General features: G+C 38.4%; 1 protein-coding gene across 1 annotated transcript in view; it reads right to left on the bottom strand.

Moving 5' to 3' along the window:
• Positions 1 to 19798, bottom strand: part of pxb — a 48007-nt gene that overhangs the window by 4410 nt on the left and 23799 nt on the right. Inside the window, exons 3-4 of the mRNA XM_066393252.1 lie at positions 14263 to 14375; positions 1077 to 1251 (exon numbers count right to left, since the gene is read on the bottom strand). Coding sequence (XP_066249349.1) covers positions 1077 to 1251; positions 14263 to 14375 — 288 coding nt within the window. The remainder of the gene's footprint in view (positions 1 to 1076; positions 1252 to 14262; positions 14376 to 19798) is intronic.

Below are 19798 nucleotides of genomic sequence, written 5' to 3'. Positions count from 1 at the left end.
GAGATAAAATTGTCAGTCGTACAAATGAGTTTTGTAATGGGAATAAACGAACAGGCAGACGTTTGATGTGCTTTTAACTCCATTTGCAACATTTTGGAACAAAAACCAAAAATAGGTAAAACGGTTGCATGAATGTATTTTAAACAATACTATAAAAAATTGGGTGAGTTTATAAAATATATGCCCTGATTGACCTTGAACAGTGGGAAACCGACCGGTTCGCACAAGAACCGTGTAAGGCTAGGCCTGTGAATTTACAGTTTGTTTATAGCTAGGAAAACGTCAGTCGGTTTGTAGACATTTTTAATTTATATTATTGTTATTTTTAAGAAAAAATATGTAATTTTTATATTTATAGTGTTACTTATTCTTTTTTGTCTGGTTAAGCTTTTTCAGTATCGCTTTTGGATTTAAGAGTGCTTTGGCCGGTGCTTTCCTGATTTAGGTCTTAGTGATTTATTCAATTTCAGTTGCATTCAAATAATTAAAACACGTCTACAATGTCAGTTCAAATTAGAAATTCTCATCGGGAAAATAAATCAGATCTCGTTTTTAATTCGCCGATAGGGCGAAACATGCAAATTGGAAAACAAACGAAAACGACGAAAAAGAAACTCTCTCTCCGGAGTTTCAGTTGCACGATCCGAGTTTCGCCGATTAAATTAACGAAATGAAACTGGGGATTATCGAGTTTATGCAAATGTCTTTTTTCCGGGTCTAAAGCCCGCTTTACAATAGCCCCGTACGTGGATCAAAGCCCAGACTAGATTACCGAGCCTAATTAAAACTGACGTCAAACGCGATGTTTTCGGTAGAATTAAATTTGTAGCCGGCGGATCTAGTTTATTGTGGTTGACGTGCTTTTGTTTGCCAGATACAGTTGTTTACAGGTTATCCCGTCAAGCGACACTATTCACGTGACCCGATTTAATTAGGTACCTATTGTTTATTTAATCGGGATTACTACTGGCACTAACTTAATAGGTCTTGTCTTTAATGAGTTCAGAACTACAGCAGTCTGGTTCCCACAGAGACAGACACTCAAGGACACCCAAATTACAACTTGATAAACTTACCTCTATTGAGGGAGCAACAATATGTCCGCCGGTCAACTGATGGTGGTGATGGTGAGGGGTGGTGTGCCTCGGCATCACCTCGTTGAGGTCCTCATACAGTCCAGCTGCCGCAGCACCATCACAGTTGTTCTGGGGGGAGTTTTTACAGGGTAAAAAGTTTTGTACTCTCTTATGTCTGAAACAAATGAAAAGTCGGTTTAACAAACTTGTACGAGAATTGGTCTCGTTAATCTCCTCGCTTCTCCTGGCCCGAGCGTCCCAGTCGAAATTAATTTTTCCCGGATTTTGGTGCCTTTATGATATTGCGCGCCGTATCGGTGTAACAACTGCTGTGTGGGAGGACGACAAGGGGGATTGTGCCCTGAAAAATATCCTAAACAAAACTCGACTGAGTTTTGTAATTTAATTTGCACGAAAGTCGGTTTTTTGAGATTAATCACGCAATGGCCGGGAAGCCAACTTGATCTAGATTCATGTGATTTAAAAAAATGTGTGTATTGCAATTTTGGGCGTTTTAAATATAAACTAACACTGGAAGAGGTAATAAAATGGGCTTTGGGTTCCGTTATTTTGGTGATTAATCACTTAATGATTTTTCACACACTTTCGATTTAGATTTACGTGATGTTTTTTTTTTAATTTTACGTATTTGAATGTTAACATAAACTAGCATTAAAATGAGCTTTGGAACATCCCATGTGACTGATATAGCGCACATAAAGTTTGAAAATCTATATGTAGAAAACTCGAGGAGGTCTCTAGCACACAAAGCGAAAATAAAAGAGAATTACAAGTTATAATGCACGAACGATGTTAAAACCCTGGGGGGGAAGAGGCGATATAAAGTACCCGCTCTGGAATCAGGAAGGGGCGGAACTCGGAGCTCGATAAGACGCTGCTTTTGACGCGAATATGTAAACAGTGCTTATTTCGCACGAACGGACGTTAAAGTCGGCATTATACCATTCTGGATGTATTGAATCTTTGTAGGGAGTAAATCGACCCACCTAGGAGGCCTGATACGAACTAGTTAATACTCTTAAGTGCTGCTGCAGGAACATCAACAACATTTCCGTTTCATATTGTCTTGTAAAACAAAGACGCCGCTTGTTATCGGGCAGTGTAAGCAAAGCGCTTCGTATGTGGAATATACATGAGTTTATTATAAACAGTCATTATTGTTAAGTACCCCTAGAGGGCGAGCGGTTAAAAAACCACTACTTGGTTATTATTATTTTGTAACCCCGCGAGTGAGGATGGGGAGTGGGCAAAAACTCACCCCCTACGTTTTTTTCGTCGAATTTAAATGCTTTATCATCCTCAAAGAAAGCCCTTTGTGATTCCCTCAAAAAAGACTCTTCGCGGTGCGCTAAAAGCTCGCCGGGATAAAATAAAAGAGACGCCGGGAATATTACCTTACGCCTAATAGATTTACTTCGCAAAGGAACTTTTAACTAAGCAGGGAGGAAATGGAATCAGTCCGTTTCTGGGTGAAATCTCGAGGTGAGTAATCGGGCCATACTGGATGCTTAAACATTATGCTAAATATTTAAATTGAAGAGAACACATGATGCTAAATTGGGTCGAAAAGCTGGCTCAGGCAGATTGTCTAAAGGTAAGCAAAGTGGACATATTTAGTTAGGAAATAGTTCAGTTATGAAGACTGATAACGAGAAATGGAAAACAATTTGTTGATTGTACAGTTATGTTCCATTGCTATACTGACACGGACATCCTAGAAATCTGTGTTACGACTAGAATTCGGATGTTCAGATTGCGCACAAAAGCTATCAAATTCACATCAAAGGATAGTGTAACAAATCTGGAACATATTGACTTAAGCGCAAATACCATGACATACTATGTCGTAGGACTGTAGACAGATGAACAAACAGAATGTTACTGGAATAATTTCCTTTACAGTGAATCTAAGTCTGGTCCTGATATGTATTTCTATAAATAGAAAAACAAATTAAGGAATAATAATAATTAGTGAGCCACCATATTGGTGAAAAATTTATTGCAGTGTGTCAGGATGTGGTCTTAAATCGTAAATAAAATGCTCAGAGTCACCATACTTAAATAGAAGATAATCGGGTGCCATTTTGGGGAAGTATCCACTGAACTGCGCCAAAAAGGAGCTGAATGGCACATAAAGCAGCCACTGTTGTCACTCATTGATCGTCTGACAAATACCTACTGGTTGTCTTGGGAAGCTATGAATGTCGCGCGGACATAAATCTGGTTGGTGGACAGGTCGCCGAACACGAGGTGCTTATTTTCTGCATCTTAAGCTTTCATTGATCTTTTAAGACGTTTTAAAACCCGCTCTAGACTTAACAACTTAACTTGCGAGCCCATAAACAACTTGCTGCCTGGTGAATAAGTGATAGTCGCAGTGGCGTACTGCTTTTGCCTATTTTTTGGTTGTTTCAACAAAAACAGCTGTTTTCGTTTTGATCCGAAATCCAGTTTGGCAACGAGCGAGGTCCTAATTATTGCCCGATCGCCTGTAATAAATGGTCGCAGTGGTACCAATTTAAGTCGTCAAACAGGGCTATTTCGGGTACGACTTGCTAATTAAGACATAAGCGGTTTTTTCGTTCGGTTTGGGCTCTTAAATGCCGCAAATTGTGGGGTATGTGTCGAAACGCGCTAATAAAACGGTCGCGTAGGGTTAGAACTGGTCGTCTTGGAGGTCAACGCAGTCGTTTCAGGCTTAATAATGGCTGTGTGGATTTGTCCATATGATCAATTTTAATCAATATGAAGAGGTTGGGAATGAAGTCGTTAATATTTAGACCTTTTTATGATCAAAAAAACATTGGGAATGTTTGACAGCTGATAGAGCATGGGATGCATGGAGTTTCCTCGAAAACGCTTTCTGATATGATCAATTTACTCATGGTATCGTTGGAAAATGGCGTAAACAAACAAAGCTATTGTCCGTTAGCAGGTTTTCGGCACATTCCAATTAAAAGCGGCGGAAACGGGCGCAAAAACAAAACGCGAAAGACAAAAGAACATTCGGAATTGCCGTTGGCGAGACTGCATCGCGAATAATCGTTATTATTTGTACGTGGTTCCGACTTGCTGATTTGCAAAATTCGTTTTAATTTCGCGTTTTATGTTGCCTTCTGTCGCATGTTTTTGTTTTTAATTAAACGGATTGTCGGCGACGATGCTACCGTTACAGAACGGCTTTTAATTGGATCGCTTCACGATCGGTTTGATGTCAGAAGTCAAATGCTAATTCCGATGCAAAAATTCTCCATTCAAAAAGTCGAATTTTGACTTCGAGGGATGGTTTAAAATATTGAATAAAATAGCTTTTTTTAAATCAATATATCAATATTATATATCAACCTTTTTAGGCGACTAAATATCTACACATGTAATCTTTAAGGCAAACTAGCAACATTTATTTTATTTGCCTGATTTGTGATAACTTTTCATGAGCGGGGGTAATAGGAGATAATAGGAGTTATATCTTGTGAAAGAGTATCGCAGTTGAATGTTTGTCATGAACTAGAATGTTTTGAAAATATGTAATATTTTCAGGAAATACAATTCGTTTCTTAGTAAGCTTATTACCTGGAATGTGGACCCTCTACGCCTCTGTTTTTTAGTATAATATGTAGAGAATGTCTGCAAACTTTAAACTCTGGTCCTTCAAGTTTCTATTCTAGTCTAAGTTTACTGAGCGTTTCCCCTGTTTGCATACATTTACCCTGGACCCAAATTCACGCAAGAATATTGTGTGTCAGGGGCATAACTTTTATTTTTTTCCTCACAATTTGTTAGAAAAAATGGGGTTGCGCCTCTGGCGCTTAGGGCCCACTCCCATGCACAATTGACTTAGGCTTTCGCCACTGCAAATGTGAAACCGATAATTATCAAGTGCACCATTCGACCAGTGTAAATATATGTTAACAAGTTTAGCACCTCGCTTGACAGATGCGCAACTTAGATATACACCCGATTCGGGCGCTAAAGCCCACTCCTTGTCGCCTCATTAATATGAAAATCCCCTTCGCGGAAAGAGTTTAAGGTGTAAATCCTCTTTACATAAAAATGAGGCCCGGTAAGATTAACTTTTTAAGAACAGAGCAAACTTTTGTGACGCTAATAACTCCAGATTAAGCCGCAAATTGAAAAATTCTCACGTTACAATAAAACGAAAATTTGCATTTAAACGGGAAGAATTTATGGCTCTTAGTACGAAATCTCTCTTAATACACAGCTCGTTACGTTTTCAAATAAGGTGTCTCTTGAATAATTGCATATTATTTCTGGACAACTTGTTTTTAAACACTAATTTAAACTCCAAGACGGCGACAACTCAATTATCTTGCGCCGGAGTTTTTAACTTTATCTACAGGTTTTTCCGAGCGAAAACTTGTTTTTAAATAAACCGACTCTTTCGAACAGACATTACTGCCATTTCAATCGACTTTCTCCAGTAAGCTTACAAACACTGAATTACTGTTAAATCTGACGTGGGCTTCGCGCGAGCCGGATCTAAATCCATGTGATTATCTTCCAGTAGCAGCCACATCTTCAGAAAAAGCTCTATTTTATGGCATGCGTAAATCACTGTCGAAATTTAATATATTTCCGGCGTATTTAGCAATGTTCAATTAATTTTTTCCTCAGACAGTGGTTTTAAGTTTTAAGCCGACTAAGCCTTTCTTCCTCCTTAAAGTATTCCCGAGCGCTTAGACTCCATTATGCAAATAAGCGCATCTCATAAAAGAACTTTCTTAAAAATTGTAAATTTATCTGAAACGTGCCCGAGGCGCGATCTATCGGCCTTAAAAAACGAGCCATGAAAAACGGCTTTGAAGCGGAAACTTGGGGTTAATTCAACATGCGATTGTTTAATTACCGGCCTTAAGCTTGTAGTAGAGAGAAACTAATGGGTTTCGAAATGAAGATATTAAAAACGCGTTATTTTGGGCGGCGGCCCTGTCGGAATAAATTATTTTTAATAAGGATTTGTGGCTTTTTATATACGCTATTTGGGGGTCTAATTTACGAAGTGAAGATGAGGCACCACAAAAAATATCTTCATTAACATTATTTTTTATAACTAAAAAAAAAATTAACATTACCATATAAGGATCACTTTAAATATGTTAGATACTTTAATTTTAATGCCCTTTCCATAGGATTAATAAAGAATTCTCAAATGTTGTGGCATAATACTCAGTTGGGAATGATTTTTAGGTTCGTAAATAACATGAAAACGCGCCCACTTTTTAAAAGTTGCGAAATTAAAAACCGCCTTTATTACCTGCATAAAATAAAGAGAAAGTGCCCATTTTGCACGTTTAACATGGTCCCACAAAGTACTTAATTGAAGGAGGGATGTTAGGGCTGTTATCATAGTCGACTTTGTTGCTTAGCCGAATAGATCACCAGATCTAAGTTTGAACGATATCTAATTTTTCTTTAATATTTAACATTTTGGACTTATTTTCAGGGTTTTTACTAGCTTCTTAGCCCTTTCAGCTTTATTTCTGGAGACATTTTGAACTTGTTTTTAGCCTTAATCAACCATTCTAGGATCCCAAAAATGTCTTTGTCTTTTGATTTTCTAAGAATATTAATTAGTTTTGAGATTAATTTTTTTTATAATTTTATGAAGATTTTTAAACAAGTTAAACTTTTGAAAACCTGTAAAACCATCAAAATAGAAATATCCTGTACACTTGGGATTACATGTGAATTCTTGGTAAATAGTCTTTTCGATCGTATGAGAGTATAACAGGTTTTTTAATTAAGATGAATGACCATGTTGTTGCTTTGGAAACAAAGTAATAAAATATTGTAACATTGTCAGGTCTTACTACGTGACGCTATCTTTTTTGTGACAAAGTTTACTCCTGAGTAAACTTTTGGAAAAAGTCGTGTGTTTGTTTAAATCTTTATCCTATAGTCATTTTTAAGGACAGCCAATCCTGCGAAAAAATGGCGAAATTCAGAAATTAAAAGGTCTAAACATCTTTACAAACACTTATTACTCACACAAAAAATCCATGGAAAACCCTTGGAAAGAGACCGTAAATAATTCCTTATAGCAACAAGAAAAATCTTGTTTTTTTTACTTTCGTTAGTTAGAAGTTGTTTTTGATTGTTCTTAACTTAAGACTGCAAAATTACAAAATGTATATTATTTTTGTCCTACTACTTTTTTCTGTTTTCTACTTTCTTGGTTCTATAGATTGCCAGTCCTAAGGACTCGTGATTTAAATTTGTTTTCAAATTTACAACATTTTTCATTTGTTTTTGTCACTTTCAATATTCCTAAGGCCCTATGTTTTCGGGTCATTTGGTCGTCTCGTCGGCCGGATTTCAATTCGCTTGACTTCGCATTAAGTGGCAAATTCGCCGATAAAATGCTCCATTTTTTTGTCGACTAAACCAACCGGATAAATTCCTCTAACGGTCTCAATTACTGTTTGGTTCCGAATGTGGATCTAAAAAAACGGGGTTTTTGCGTGTTTGCATTGCGGCCTCACGCAATTACACTCAATCAGTCTGGCAAACATTGCGAACGTCATGGCCCGAATCGGAATGTCCAAAAACGCTGGAAAAATGTATGGCAAACACAGACCTTAATTTTCTGCGCTATTGTAACCCACTCCTACGTACTTTATGGCATTTTTAAACAAAAAAAACATGGGGAATGTTAAAAATAGAAGCAGTTGTTTATTTACAGGTACATCTGGGCTCAAACGTTCGGCCAACTTCAAAAGATGACGGGGGAGACGAACTTTATAACTATATTTCATTCGGAATTCCCGGGAAAGCGGAAGGAAATGGAAAACGTCCGGATTTATGACTTGAACGCCATCTAGCCGAAAAGTGATTTAACTCGCGTTTAAACGTTATTTTTCAAAACTGGCGTAATGGCCCGCGAGAACATTCCGGATTTATGCATAGAGAACTATGGCTAGTTAATGACACTTAAGCTTCCAGAGTTTTCCAAGAAAGTTTTAAATTGCGAAGCGAACCTGTTATTTCAACTTTTTATTTTCCGGAAAATGGCTAATTTGCGACTGCACGCCCACCCGATTTGACATCTTGCGACTTCTAGAGTTTGCTCAAAAAGAAACTTCTAAAGAAAACGAATGCAAAACTTGGCAATCCGGTCCCTTTGTCAGACGTTTATTGTGTAGGTGTCGTTATGTATTTATCGGAAAAAACTCAAACAAAAACTTTGCGCTCGCAAAGTTTTCGAATCCCAAGCGCCGGAGGGCTCCGAGTTTTCCTTGATTACAGGGGCACTTTAGCATTTATATATTCTGTTTCGACAAATTTTTCTGGAACTCCATTGTTCCCCGGAAAACTTCATTTTTTCACTGACTCTAGATTTGCAGATTTACGATCCGTCCATCATCTTGGCATTAGCATTTTGGCAAGTGCAGCGCATATTTTATCATACGATCCCTATTAATTCATCTTTTGCGAACATTTCCTTGTCAGGAGAGAGGAATTATTTCTCCGATGCCTGGCTGGTAATCGATGGGGCTCCCTCTAAATATTAATCGTCGTAACAGCCGAAATGACAAAGCGAAAAACGCCTCGGGACTTACAAAAGCGGACGCTCTCCTTTAAATATATAAATATAAAAGATGTTTAGCGTGAATTTTTCATATCGTCACCGATGCGCTTCCCATCAATCAATTTAAATTAGTGGGGGGCCAAAAAACAAGTCCTGAATCATTTTCTTGAAGCAATCCCTTAAGGGTCGTTTGAGGGAGAACGGAAGAGAATATCGGTTCTCTTGAGTAGATTGATTTTGACACTGATTTGGCCTCCGGGATATCCGGATTTGAAACGCATCGATTCAATTGTCAAACCTGTTGAAATTTAGAATGATGCAGGCTCCAATACGAAAATTGTTTTCTTAAAAGAGAAAACACTACACCGCTGAATCAGACGTTGTACGTGTCTGAATAACTATTCCAAGTGTTTTTATATTTCCAGAATCGTGATGCAGGTTTCGCTTTAAAAATTTGTTTCTCACAAGGGAAATACAGAACGCCACTGAATTGTTCCACAACGTGGTACATGGTGTGATAATCACATTAAAAAAGTGGCGTGACAATTTTTTTCTTTCTGAATAACTGTCCCCACTGCTTTCATACTTTCAGGAGAGTGGTACAGATTTTACTGTGCCGAGTATTTTCATATGGGGGAGTAACGTAGATTTTAATTTAACTTTTGTTGCTCCAAGGGGAAACAAACTACGCTACTGAATTTTTAGCAATGTCTTTAAATGTGTGCTTTATCAAATAAATATGCCAGTGGCATACCTTTTTAATTCTAGACGAGTGAAGTCCCCGAATAACTATTTCGACCATTTTCACGTTTCAAAGGCAGGAAGATTTCAATTAGAAAATTTCTTCTTCAAAATTTAAACAGACAACGTCACTGAATTTTTTGAATTAGATACTTCAATGTCGACCTCATCAAATTAAAAATACGCGTAGTTTGTAATTACTGTAAAATTTACGATTTATAAGTGTTCATGTTAATCGAAGTTCATTAGATTCGGTGGTATTGGAGGCAATTGTCTTACAAATCACAATAGCTCTCTATTTAAAAAGCCATAACCGACTCATTTAGAAAACAATACTCGCAAAAATTACCAGATTAATCAGGCAATTCGAAAAGTCGAGTAATAAATGGTTGTTGATCGCCAAATTAATGTCAATAATACCCGAAAATATGACTGGAATTTCCGTGCCGCCTACATGAAAAACGTTTAAAATGAAATATCTGGACATGCGAATTATTAATATTCATGTTATTTTAAATTCGCCATTCGAACGTATTTATTAAACCAATTTAATTAATATTCCCGTATGCAGGACATGCAGAGTTCCGCCAATAATATTGAATTATTGCAGATAATTGAATATATCACATCTAGTTTTTTCGCGAAATGCGAATAAATATATAATGTAGGCTGCAGGGAGATATGTTCGGTATGGGGGTGGAGATGAGGGGATGGGTAATCCGGATTTGCAGAGATGGGGCGAGATTGAAAATCCGGTCTTTCCATTTTCCTCTTATTCATAAAAATCGCGAAAGCTACGTTGTCAGGGATTTGCACATATGGATCAGCCTTGTAACTGTCAGTAGTGGGGAATTTCTTTCCAACAGTCTATAGCCAAGGAAGAAGTCTTTAAACCTAAAAAATGTTCTCAATTTTTCCAAAAACTTTCCCTAAGCCAAGTTCTAACGAATTTTTCCAAACAAAACTTAATTCGCCCTCTTAAAATTACTCCCCCCCCTCATGTCTTCATCTAATATTCTTGTGTAAAGAGGCTCAAGGCAAATATTTCGTCTGATGGTACGTTCGTTAGCCGACCCTCGCCTTATTGGTTTTATCTCGTTTCTTTTATTGTATAAAAATGAAAATTTTCTGTATAAAGTGCGTAGAAACATTTTTCTAGAACAATAGTGATCCCTCCGACTGCACCAATTTGTGCCAAAAAGTACTATGTGAATTAACAGCCCGGTCCTTAGCCGTGTTTCGCGCAAAATGGGAAAGTTTTTGCCCTTTTTATCCTGCAGAAGGGCCCATTAGGGCGTAAAAAGTTAACGAAGGTTTATGGGCGTTTAAATTAGCGTCCGAACTGAGATCTACACATGAAAAGCCCGCGTGCTAACATTAAATATGACAAGGGATTACGTTGGTCGGATTTACGTCCTTTGTAATTTCTGGTGTAACCCCGTAGCTTATGTCCAAAGTCGAGGGAAAAAACGCCTAAATTGCAACTTCTTGCGACTGCTGCGGCAACAATGGCGTTCAAGGAATCCCACCCGTTCCCATTACTTAGACCTAAGTCGATTAAAAATTCTTCAGGGTATAATTAGTCCGAAAAAAGGCATAACTACGTCCCCGGTTTGTCGCTGGAAAAACACGAATCGGTACGGGGGCAGTGTCATTATGGTGTTCTAAACCGGTACCGACTTAAGTGGTACCGACATACTCGAGATAAGTTCGAGGGTTTGGGCGTGTGGTTTTTGTCGTGTTGCTAAGTAGACAGGAGTGGCTCTAATTACCGAAGGGAATCTTGGCTATTTGTCAATCCTTAAAAAGGGTACGAGAGAGGGCTTTGTGCCGCTCGTCAAGACGGTTATTATAAGAGGTTCGCGCGAGTAAAGCTTGAGAAACATCTGGAAGGGTGGAAGCCATTAAAAAAAGCGAAATTCTGAAATCTGTGTTGAAAGCAAGTTTTTAATATTCCTGTAGGAAGCATTGTGCTTCCTAAATTATAGATTTTTGCCCCTTCTGTCGGACTGGGGAAATTTACCGTTGACAGTTGTATTCCCACGTACCCACTTGGATTTTCAACTAAACATTCCCAAATTTTAAGTTGTGTGCATCGAGTACAAATTCATATCCTTACTCTTTTAGAAGATATTTATTATGCACAGATTAATAAAAAAAAGAACAGGATATTGATAGTTCACCAAAATGGCATTTCAAAGGTGTATGGACACATTTCTTTGGTCAGGAGTTCAAATCCATTTTTTTGCTATTTCATACATAAGGTGGTTAAGGGGACCTCTGCCGATGGATTAGAAATCTTTGGAACCAGAAGGAGGGACAGGAGAGTGGTCAGATAGCAGGGCGTGGTACAAAGGCCGCTCCGACTCCTCGTTAACAGGGCTAATTCCCACTACGGCGTTGAGAGTAATTGAAAGGATAGCTTCTTGCAAATCTCCACACTAAGTTGTGCAAGGTGGAAACGATTAAATAAAGAAAGGGAATCGAGAGAGAAAGGAAAAAAATCTATCCTCCTCATCGGTAGTTCCAAATGAGGGATTTAGGAACACAATAATATATGTTGAAGCCAATAGAAGACGGGAGACTGCGCCGATTGGTACTGGAAACCAGGGGGTAATAGAAGGTTTCGAAAGGTGGGGAGTAGGTAGAGTAAGAACCACCATTGAAGAGGAAATTATGGGAGTTCTCAGGCCACATTAGAGGCAACAGATATGCAAACACTTAATATGAAATGATTACAGATTTCTTATAACGCAATATTCTCCAGTACCCTCTCCAACTCTCCTAATTACCTCTTCCTGGAACCATTGCCCCTTTACATTTCAATCGCATATCTACGCACCCGCATCACATTTTCGCTCACATACACATACAAAATGAGATGTTTTCAAAAAAACTACACCCGCGCACCATAAACAAAGCCAGACATCGAATAGTAATTTCCAAAGAGGAAATCGACTGGCAGCTTCCAGCGCGCTGGCTACATTGTCGGCCTGACACGTTGTATTTTTATATGAGGGGCTGCGGAGGGTCGGGGGGCAGTTCGAGGGAAGCTCCCATTCAAATAGATACACTTCGAATCCTTTTGTGATTGCTTCCAACGAGTTAAAAGCGCGCGTTTGCCTGAACGATAGATAGTTGTTTTCCATTTTCCGAGAGTTATTTTAGCCAGCGGCATTATCAGGATAGATAGGTTTTCCGGCCGGATGGGTATTTGGCCGGGGCCCAAATGGCGCTCAGTGCGGTCCTGCATCTAATCTTTTGTGTGCGCTTGAAGCAAGGAGATGTTGCTAATTAGAGCTTGAGCAGGGGCGCATTCAGCATAGAAAACTATGGCGGTAATCTCATCCTGTGGCGTCTCTTAAGCCAGCAGACTTCCTGAAGCCCGCAAATTAGCCATTTACCACTCGAAACGGTCCAATTTGTAAGGAAAACGAGCCAGCGCCTCGTAAACAAAGGGACCGGAAATTTTTCATTTGCCTGATGACGGCGGCTTAAGATTGCGGACCTTGAAAAAATGCCAATTTGTCGCCCTGCAGACGATTTTGAAAGAATTCTTTACCATTTAAGGTTCGTCAAAACACCCTAAATTTGAATGCGCGCACAAACGCACTGACTACTCACAATTCGTATACCTCTTTAGAACCAAAATTCGTGTGAAATCGTTTAATTTGCGATTATGGCATATCTGTAGTCTCATTTTTTGATGTTTTGAAGTAGATTACTAAGTTGACTCGAAAGACCAAAAGTGTTCGTCGTTGTGGTTTAGATATGTGTAGATAGTGATTACAATCGCTCCACCTATGATCAAAGCGTACGTATATTCGTATACGTATACATACATATATACAGGGTGGCTCTAAGAGTGCTACGATATTTAACAAGCCGATTCTTTGGATTGTTCTGAGACAAAAATGTTATATAAATGTATGTCTTAAAAGGGGTCGGTTCCGAAATACAGAGTGTGAAATATTAAGAAAAATGAAACACTTTTCTTCGTCTTTTCAAAATGGCGCAAGAGTATTATTGGAAGTCGGTATACCTACACGGTAGTCGGAATAGTATATTTCCCTTCTATTTAAAGAAAAATGCTGTAACCATAAGTATGTGTAAGCGTTACCATATTAATTCTTGTAGGGCAATGGAGGGAGGGGGGTTATGCCATTAGTATGTTCTAAATTGGATGCATTTTCTTAAATAACCGATTCAAAATACACCAAAAAAATCTCGTGTGTTTTTTTGACACGATAAGTCGTTTTTGAGAAAAAATAAAATATGTCCCGTTGAAAATCTATGCTGGAAATAATAACAGATTTGTTAAAAAGATAAAGTTGGCCATGCAAAACAAAAGAAGTATTACGTACATACCGCGTTATCATTTTTACAATTCCGTGTTGCTTTTATATTTATTATATTTTGAAAATATGAAGAAATATACATATTTAATTTTTCTCAATATTTAATACCCTGTATCTCGGAAACGGCTCATTTTAGGACATACGTTTATATAAAATTTTCGTCTTAGAACAATCCAAAAAATCAGCTCCTTAAATATCAAAACATCCTTAGGGACCACTCTGTATACGTACGTGTATGTTACGTAACGTATACGCGTACGTATACGTTACGTAACACTTCTGGTCTTCCGAGCCAGATTGTAGGAGACTCGAAATAATACTCGTTTTGGTTTCAACGGCTATAGTCATTTGTTGCGATAGCGCTTTTTACGATCGAAGTGGACGTTTAGATTTGATTTGAGTTATTTACATTTTTTGGATTTGAGTTAGCATTACAAGATATAGGGCCACATTCGTATAATGTTTACATAAATTAAGGGTAGAGTGTGTATAATCGAATTCAATCCTGGATACTTACTTCCAAACTAGTATGATAGCGATGAAAACTAATAGTCCGAGCAGCACTGAACACAAAACTATCACAGCCAAGGTCTGGGAAGAAGGGCTACTGCGGTAGCTGGCGTCTATTAGCTGAAACAAAAAGAAGCATTACTATCATGCAACCCATCGTGATGATGGTGTAATGAGGCGACCATTGAACCGATCGGACCATAACTCAAAATGGCGTCGCAATGGGCGTGAACCATAACAACAACGGAAACAAAAGAGTTGTTGATTAGGGAAATGAACGAAGGGGGCCCAAATTGGCCCCCTGTGTTCGGCCGGTTGATAATCGCTGGATCGCAGTCGACGTTATAAGTGAGTCGGCCATTGTTTTTTTGAAGAAGTATTGGAAAAAAATTTAACGGTACAGTGAAGAGAGCTCAATTGAGGGCGAAATAACAAATCAGGGGGAGCTAAGTTTTCGCTATCATCCACTAACCAAAACGCAGTTCATTTCTTGGTGGAACATTCAATCACAAAAATACATGTTTTAAAGGGTCTATTTTGAACTGTCATGGTGTAGGGTCACTCCTCCTAGCAACAACAACAAGAAGAGCAATTCCGAATCAAAAAGCATTAATCCATCATTAAAGTCGGCGAATCGGGGCCCCACTGGCTAATGGATTCGCTGACAGCCGACGTCGGCTCCGGCAATTTGTAATCCGAACCGTCTTTGATTTATAAACAATCCTCGTTAGTGTTTTTTCGACTCTCCGTCGCTTAATTTAAACCGAGTTTAGTGCGGGAATTCGGTTAATAAACATGTCTCGTTCTAAACCTACGCTTGGACGCCTATAGCCGAACTTCGGCCCTGATGCCGCTCACCATGACGTTTATTACTGGTCATTTTGTCTTATTTGTAGCGGTCAGCGTGGGCAGCTTCAATTCCTAGGAATCATCAATTTTTATAACAAAGAAATATTATATTGGATTAAGCAGGATTCTTGTCAAACTAAGTCGCTCCCTAGTTTAGGAAATGTATCCCTCATGAGTTACTTCCTTGACCATAAAATACCTCTCAGGAGATTACTCGTGGGTTACAGGGCACGCTGTAAATTATGAGTTGCAGTATCAAATATCTGTTTGACTTTCGCGACGATTCCGTTTTGTCAGTAACAGAATATTTCTCATGACTCACCGAATTGAGTTTCTCTAGCGCATTTCACAATTGAATGTCTCTCGTGAGTAGCAGAGTTATTTTCATTGATGGTAGTGTTTCATTTTTTTGCTTTCAAATTTAAAACTCACTTTCTAAGTTGCGAAGAAAGATGTCATCCGTGAGTATACAATAATACAAGAGTAAAATCTTTTTCGTTAGTCTTTCCTCATGAGTTTGTGGTGAGTTAGAAGCTAGAATATTTTGTTGTTTTTTGCTCGCGAGTTACAGGATACGAGGATAGTCGTAGTACATCTAACCCATTTAACATATAGATAACGATTTTTTTATTAAAAATTTGCCTATATTACAAAGACTCAACCGGAAAAAACTTATGTCTAAAGTTTGATAGTGCTATATTGATTTGTATTTGTTTTAGAGTCGTTTTTAGAGAATGCTTTAGAGATTTTGTGAATATGGAAAAAATTGGTGATAATTTAATACTTTCATTTAAAAGGTCCTAGTTCATCTAATATCAAAGCGGAGTTAGATTTTATTCTGGGAGAATCTGGTCCCTCGTTAGCAACTGTAAAATATTAGGTGGCAGAGTTTAAGCTGCCAAGACGAACTGCGCAGTGGTCGATTCAATGAGGTGACCACTCCATAAATTCTGGTGAAAATCCGTAAAACTATCCTCGTAAATCTCTTCTCGTGAGTTGTAGAGTGTACGTATATCTATTGCGAGTAAAACCCATGAGATTCATAGTTCGATTTCACTCGTGAGTTGGAATGCAATTCTAAATCCTAATGAGTGATACCTCTCGACATTTTTCCAGTTTAACGTGAATTGTGATAGTGCAAGTTATCGGTTTTTAAACATTTCCTCTACCTTCTCTTTAATTGCCTTGCTCTTACTCGCATTGAAAAGTTTATCTTCCCACGTGAGCCAAACCAATTGCACTAAACTAAGGTCGTAAATAGGACGCTTTGCTCGTTGACACGGTTTGACCGGAATCCCATCCGGAAACGGCTTAAGCCGATGCCGTAAAAGCTGGCTCAGCCACTCATTCGTTCCGGGATTATCTTTGATACGGGAGGCTTATTTGCATCGAGTTCCGCCAACCTGGCAGTTTGATTGGTCCCTCATTCAATTATCTGCCTGAGGCCATTTAGTTGCTGCACAAAATATATTGAGGAAGTTTCTGTATTTCAAATGCGATTGTATTCAAAATTACCGAAGGAAAAGTTTACTTGCGTGTTTCACCATGTTTAATTTACCGGTGGTAGAGAAAGGGACAAGGTGTAAGGTTTTATCCGACTGGAGGCAAGGAAAGTTCGTGTTCTTTGAAATGAGTTTTTCATTTAGTCGTATAAATAATCCCCGGGTAAACTATGTAGGGCCCGGATGACGGCCGCGAAGGAGCCGGATTCAATTAAGGGCTAGGACGGTCACGCCAGCGGAGAAAACGTTTCTGACCTGGATTTTAAGACCTTTTGCTGCAGCTTCTTGGTACTGCTGAACACTAAAGAGAGTTCAATTTTATGAAAATTGAATACAATCAAAATGCCTCCCTTAAGTCACCATTATCAAGGGAAAGCACCCTCATCCCCTTAAATCAGTGGCAGGGCCATTTTTCACCCCATTTACCGGGCAATATAAATTGGCTCGGACAAGGCAGTAAAAGCAAAACAACGCGGACCTGAAAAAAGCGGCCGCCAGAGTGCGTTACTTTACCTACGGTCCCAGCCCGGCTTCATTTGCATTTAGATAAAGTCGCTCTCTGTGTGTTGTTGAATTTCGTATTTGACACAATCGCCACTTTGCCGTATGATATTTAATTATGTTGTCCGGAGACTGCCTTTTTAAATTAATTACCCGGGGCCGCCATAAAATTTCATGAATAATAATCAAAACGGGCCCGTAGGTAGATCGTTTTAATTTATTCGAGGAGGTTTTGTGAATTTACCGAGGATGAAGGCGAAAGAGAGAAGGCCTTCGTCGTTCTTTTTTTATTATTTGAACCTTTGAAGTGACTGGAAAAATGAGCTGTATCTCTAAAACCGACGTGAGGGATTGCAGAATTTTTGCTTACCGAATACCGCTCCGCATTGTATTACACAGCGCTGTTGGAGGTGATGCCCTGCAACCGCATCTCTAGGTTTATTGTTTGGACTAATGGGTATCGACTATCGCCCGAATTAACGTAGTTTACGGCCACGTGGAAACCATAGACGTCTCGGAGATGAGCCTCCATCAGTTCAGGTGGAGGCAGTAAATTAATTAGCAACAGGAAAAACAAAAGGACGACGACACAAAAAACCGCTCATATTTCTTCTCGTCTGCGACCGGGGCCGCATAAATAACGTTTTAGGCCCCATTTACAAGTTTATATTCCCCGGACGATTACGCCCCGAGTATTTAAATGATTTTTATTTCGGTTCGGGTTTGTTAGTGACGCCATTTTCGAGAGATTCCGAGATGGGCCGAATGTTTACCAGTCGTTGGGACGTGAAATTAGACTGAGTTTTTTTAGGTTGGGACCAGGAGGAAACCTCTTCTGAACGACGAGAGAGTGCCGTAAATAACGCACTATACACAACGATAGTCGTAAACTGCATCGAGTTATAAAGGAACGGCTTATAAATTACCTTAAAGTAGCTGTGTGCAGGTGTAATAAATGTAGAATTGACGGTTTATGGCCCGGCTCCAAAGGAGCGACGGGGGGCGCCCCGGAGAGGGCTTTATTAGTACGCGATATGGACTTAAATAAGTTGTAATATGCGGCTATTTATTTAAATTTTATTCCGTGGTACCAGGAAAATTTAGCAAGAATTTTGTGTTACGTGGTGGCACTCTCCGTGTAACGTATGCGAGATGCATCTAGTCTGAAATGCTAGACAGTTCCAACTTTTTGTTAGTGAACTTTCTAACAAAAAGCTCACGAGATATGGTGTTCAGTTTTTCACGTGAGATGCGATATTCTCAACGTTACAATTAGTGAGTTCTGAATACTATAATTCGTAAGTCATAGTGTTGAGTTCTCAATTCGTGGAAAATAATTTTTGCGAAATACAATATAAATTTTTTCTCGTTAGTTATTATGGAAGATTTCACCTACGTGAGAGTATTTTTAATCAATTATATAATAGTTAATGTCGCGAGTTGTAAGATAAGATTTAATGCCGAATATATTTTCTAAGATCCACAAGTACATAGCGCAAGTTCTACAATATGCCATGCAGTTTGAGTTATGGGGTAGGTCTAAATATTTCCGTGTAAAATTTCTTCTTTGTTGCTGGGTAACGTAAATCGCATGACTCGTGAGTTACAAGACAGGAATAATTTGCTGCGAATTATTTCTCGTGCGGAATGTACAATATTCGCATCAGGATACAACAGCGCTCGTGAGCTAGAGTAGTAAAATATCTCGTGTGCCAATTACACGCATTTCGTGCGTTCTTTTCTGAATTTTTGAGCAAGACCCTTGTCGTGTATTTTTTTCTCATAGGTTATTGAGCAGTGCAGCGGCCGTGATTCTCATGAGAGATTTTCACAAGCTGCAGGGAAGTAGAATGTGTGACTTACAAAGTAGTAAAGCATTTCTCATGGAAGTTGCTGTGAAATTTCTCACGAGTTTTTGAGTTGAGGCTCTGATCGGTATATACAGTTGATATATACTGACTGATATATACAGTTGTGGACAAAAGTATGGAATAATTTAAAGGAAAATACTTTTTTGTTAATCATTCATGTTTTTGTCCCCAAAGTTTATGGATAAGGTAAGGTAAATGTTGTTGAATTTATCATACGGTATTTACCTTAGGAATGTTGTTTTCAAGAATGTTATTGTTAAAACCAATTTTTTGCTGAACAAAAATATGGAATACGATGTCGTTTTGTTATCTATGGGAGCATTATCAGTTATTCAGCTTAGTTGTGTAGTGGAATTTATACATTCTATGGCACAGAAAATGTATTTTTCTGAAGATTTTTGAAATGCAGCTTTTGAAATGTCCCGTCGTATTTCCAACCAAAAAGAAATTGCAAAGACTTTGAAAATTAGTTAAGTGGCTATTTTCAAAATCCTTAACAAATTTAATACTTTCAGAGATGTAAAAAATTTTTTGAAACCTGGAAGTCCATGAAAAACAAATGTTACTACTGATCGACGAATGAAAAAAATATTAACTGGAGATCCTCAAAAGTCATCTAGGGTTATTCAGATAGAAATTTGTAACAATACCAACATTGCTATAAGTGATCGAACTGTAAGACGTTGGTTGTGTGAAATGAGCTTCATAGGAAAGATTGCAGTGTAGAAACCATACATTTCTAAAAAGAATAAGAAGGCAACAATAGAATTTTCTCAGAAACATTTGTTTTAATCTTCTTCAAAGTGGGATACTGTTCTTT

This window comes from Euwallacea similis, chromosome 9, assembly GCF_039881205.1.
Source record: "Euwallacea similis isolate ESF13 chromosome 9, ESF131.1, whole genome shotgun sequence".
Lineage (NCBI taxonomy): Eukaryota > Metazoa > Arthropoda > Insecta > Coleoptera > Curculionidae > Euwallacea > Euwallacea similis.
Note: the sequence above shows the minus strand (reverse complement) of the source record. Positions and strands in the feature narration are given on the sequence as shown.